Source organism: Mizuhopecten yessoensis, unplaced genomic scaffold (assembly GCF_002113885.1).
Source record: "Mizuhopecten yessoensis strain PY_sf001 unplaced genomic scaffold, ASM211388v2 scaffold10829, whole genome shotgun sequence".
Classification (NCBI taxonomy): Eukaryota; Metazoa; Mollusca; class Bivalvia; order Pectinida; family Pectinidae; genus Mizuhopecten; species Mizuhopecten yessoensis.
In genome coordinates this window covers 508,495-511,820 of record NW_018408742.1, presented here as the reverse complement: position 1 = coordinate 511,820, position 3,326 = coordinate 508,495, and the positions used below count along the sequence as shown (strand labels likewise).

The 3,326-nt window shown below is 39.0% G+C and overlaps 1 protein-coding gene across 1 annotated transcript; it reads right to left on the bottom strand.

The window, feature by feature from the left end:
• Nucleotides 1-335: 335 nt before the first annotated feature.
• On the bottom strand, nt 336-2,671 carry LOC110462751. The gene has a single exon (XM_021516896.1). The coding sequence runs from the start codon at nt 2,235-2,237 to the stop codon at nt 642-644; it is 1,596 nt and encodes a 531-aa protein (XP_021372571.1). The 5' UTR covers nt 2,238-2,671; the 3' UTR covers nt 336-641.
• Nucleotides 2,672-3,326: the final 655 nt, after the last annotated feature.

Sequence of the window (3,326 nt, the reverse complement as noted above, 5' to 3'; positions counted from 1 at the left end):
TAATAACCAGCAACATCAATATCAGCCCGAGTGGCCGGACGGCCGAGTTCTGATTTTGGTCAAGGGCTGTTAAGATTGAGGACATAAAATGGCGAAACTATACCATGTATATCATATACTACATATTGTTGATACTCACTTACAGCATCCTTATAAGTAGACGAATGTAAAGGGGACGTGATGAAAAGCGTTGAACCGGAACTGAAACAGATATGGTTTGGTTTGGTTTGTTTGTGTGAACGTCCTATTAACAGCTATGATCATTTAAGGACGTGCCAGGTTTTATTGGTGGAGGAAAGCCGGAGTTCCCGGAGAAAAACCACCGACCTACGGCCAGTACCTGGCGACTGCTCCACTTAAGTCTCGAACCCGCGACCCAGTGGTGGATGGTAGTGGTAGCAGAATATCAAACGCCTTTAAAACCTTGCCACCGCGGCCCCGATATGGTGTGTGCCGGGTAGATATGGTGCATGCCGGACGGATATGGTGTGTGCCGAGTGGATATGGTGCATGCCGGACGAATATGGTGCGTGCCGGGCGGATATTGCCTATGCCTTACTTACAGTATCACACATTAAATACGAACAATTTCCATATCACAGACAAGTATATAATAATATTATTTATAACACAAATTGAAATCAAAACACGTAATATTTCACCTGTTCGATGAACATTTTACAGTCTTTACGGAACGAGCTATCCATGAAACCGTAAAATACAGGATTGATTGCATTGTTGATGTAAACAAAGCTCCACATGACTGCCTCCCAGGGACCAAGAGTGGACTTGATGTCCTCATACATTGTCCAGTCCATGTTCCGTATAAGCAAAATAACAAAATATGGTAAATACGATAAAATCGAAATCAGTGATAAAATGAAAAACATGAATGTGATTTGTTTTCCTCGTAAAATTTTCTTCCCCAATTTTCCGTTGTTTGTGACATTTTGAGATTTCGGTTTTCTTGACCTCTCTACCAGTACAACCGTGTCTTTAAACCCTCGGGATTGGTCCTCTACTGTTTTGACTTTAATGTCTGTGCTGAATTTTACAGTTCGTTTTCTGTTGTCAAAACTGCAGACGCCACACGTTAGAAGATTAACGTTGACGGTAGAAATGTCATTCGACGGTGGAAATGTGATTTCTGATGATTTTTGTCTTGGTTGGTTGTTTAATACATTGGCCGGAAAGTTAGTAGATTCTTTCGTTTCAGATACTATTACATCAGCCGTATCTTTGGCCTCATGACTTGGATTTGAAGAGTGCTGCTGGCTTTGTATACTACTTCGCACTTTTGACTTACAGTGGCATGTCTCGTGGTTTTGCGTGTCGTTATTGTTGACACCCATATACAGTTTTGTTGAAAGTTCATTGTCAACATCTGTTATCACGATTTCAGGGATAGATACAGTGCCTACTTGAGCAGTGTCGGAATATCGAGAGTGGTTATATTTTTCAGATTCGTTAAAAGAAACGGAAACATTACTTGAAACTGCTGATGCTGGATCACTCTTTCTCATGATTGATTTTTGATATGATTCGGAAGTTTTTAAATTGCGTGAACGAGACAGAAGGATAAAACGTCTCCCAATCAGTCCATAGGTTATAAAACAACATCCAAACAAAAGCAGTACTAACAAGACACCAAAGGAAAGATAAGCCTTTAGAAAGGTCGTTCCTCTGCTCTCCGTTGTGACAGAACACTCGTAACCGGTAATGTGTCGCTTCGACGTTGTTCGTTCACTTATACCGTAGACGAATAACGCTGGAATGGCTACGAACACACCGCAGGCTATGTATGCCGAAACACAGATAATCTTTGCCTGTTTTGGGGTCAGTTGCTTTTCAGGTTTCCAAACAACCTTTCCATAGCGTTCTATAGCAATAATATCCAAAACGACATAAGAACATGTCGAAAGAAAAATGGAGAAATATCGAGAAAGTTTACACACTTCTGATGACGTATAGGTGAATGGGAAGCGTATCCATAAGGCTGCCAAAGGAATGCTTATTATGCAAGAACACAGATCTACAGCGGCCAAGAACATGACTAGCGTCTGGTGCGTGGTGGAATGTTTCCGGAAAAACGATACAAAACATGTAATCAAATTTCCAACTGTCCCGACTAAGGCGATCAGGGACAAGATTACTATACAAGGAATCCCATTGGAAACGAAGTCTTCCCAGTTTTCTTCCAACAAATAGGTCGACGATAAATCTCTGGAAATATTCATGATGTTTTCGATCTCAAGAATGCGCTAGATAAAATATCAACCTTATGAAATCACAGGGTATAGTAAGAAGTTTTCAATCTAAGGAAACCACTACCTATGATTCAATGTCTTTCATCTAGAGAAAGTATTTGGTGTATTCTTCAACTTTTCTTGAACTCTGGCAAATTCACTCGAGCAATATCTTCACTATCTCAATACTGATGGTCACACTAGCAATGAAACATGAAGATGATTATGTTGATATCTCTCACACATGTGTAGACCAAACACAGACATCGCTCGTGTCGTCTCAACACCTCAGTGTTCTGACATTCGCATGCACGTTGAAATCATCCTATCAGTTCAAATGCCGTTTTCTATTCCAAGTTTAACGTCACGAAAAATGATTAAGCCATTTCCGAAAATATCCGTCCGTGATTTACGTCATATGTGATTAATTTGATACTCCTTAATACGATGAACTTGTGACCACAGTCACGTCTTATGATAGGCTATTGTTGGCGACCTTAGGCGTGAGTATGTGTGTAGTGGTAAGTACTTAGGAACACCTGATGACAAAGCATTTCCTGGGGGGGTCTGATGTCGGTTAAATGTGTATAGTTTAAATGTGTGCTCCTACGACAGTGGTAAAATGATAAAAATGACCGTCAATTATAAGAGAAACAATTAAATATTTAATGGAACAGCATTGAACAGTTTTGAACGAAACACTCTTCAATCAAGAACCACAAAGTATTCAAACTGATTTATTACAATGTATATAATTTTATAATACCTGAAAGTTTGAAGAAACCCCGGTTTAATCTAAACATGTCAGTCATACGATTTGGTCGCAATGTTTGATTTTCTTTGCATAGACTTTATAATCTAGAAACAACAAAAGAAAGTCGTCTTGGTTTATCTTACGCATTTCTTTTGAACACATCAATACAATATATGTTTGTAAAATGTACATGTACTGTTGTTATTCTGTTCCTCAAACACTTTTCTCTTCATATCAACCAATACATCTCTGAATTAAAAATTCATGAATTAAGGTTTTTTACACACCTCTGTTTCTACAGTAGTATATACCAATTTGGATTTCAA

What these genes read in the sequence shown, in the direction of transcription:
- LOC110462751 (XM_021516896.1), bottom strand. Translation starts at nt 2,237, where the DNA reads ATGAATATTTCCAGAGATTTATCGTCGACCTATTTGTTGGAAGAAAAC.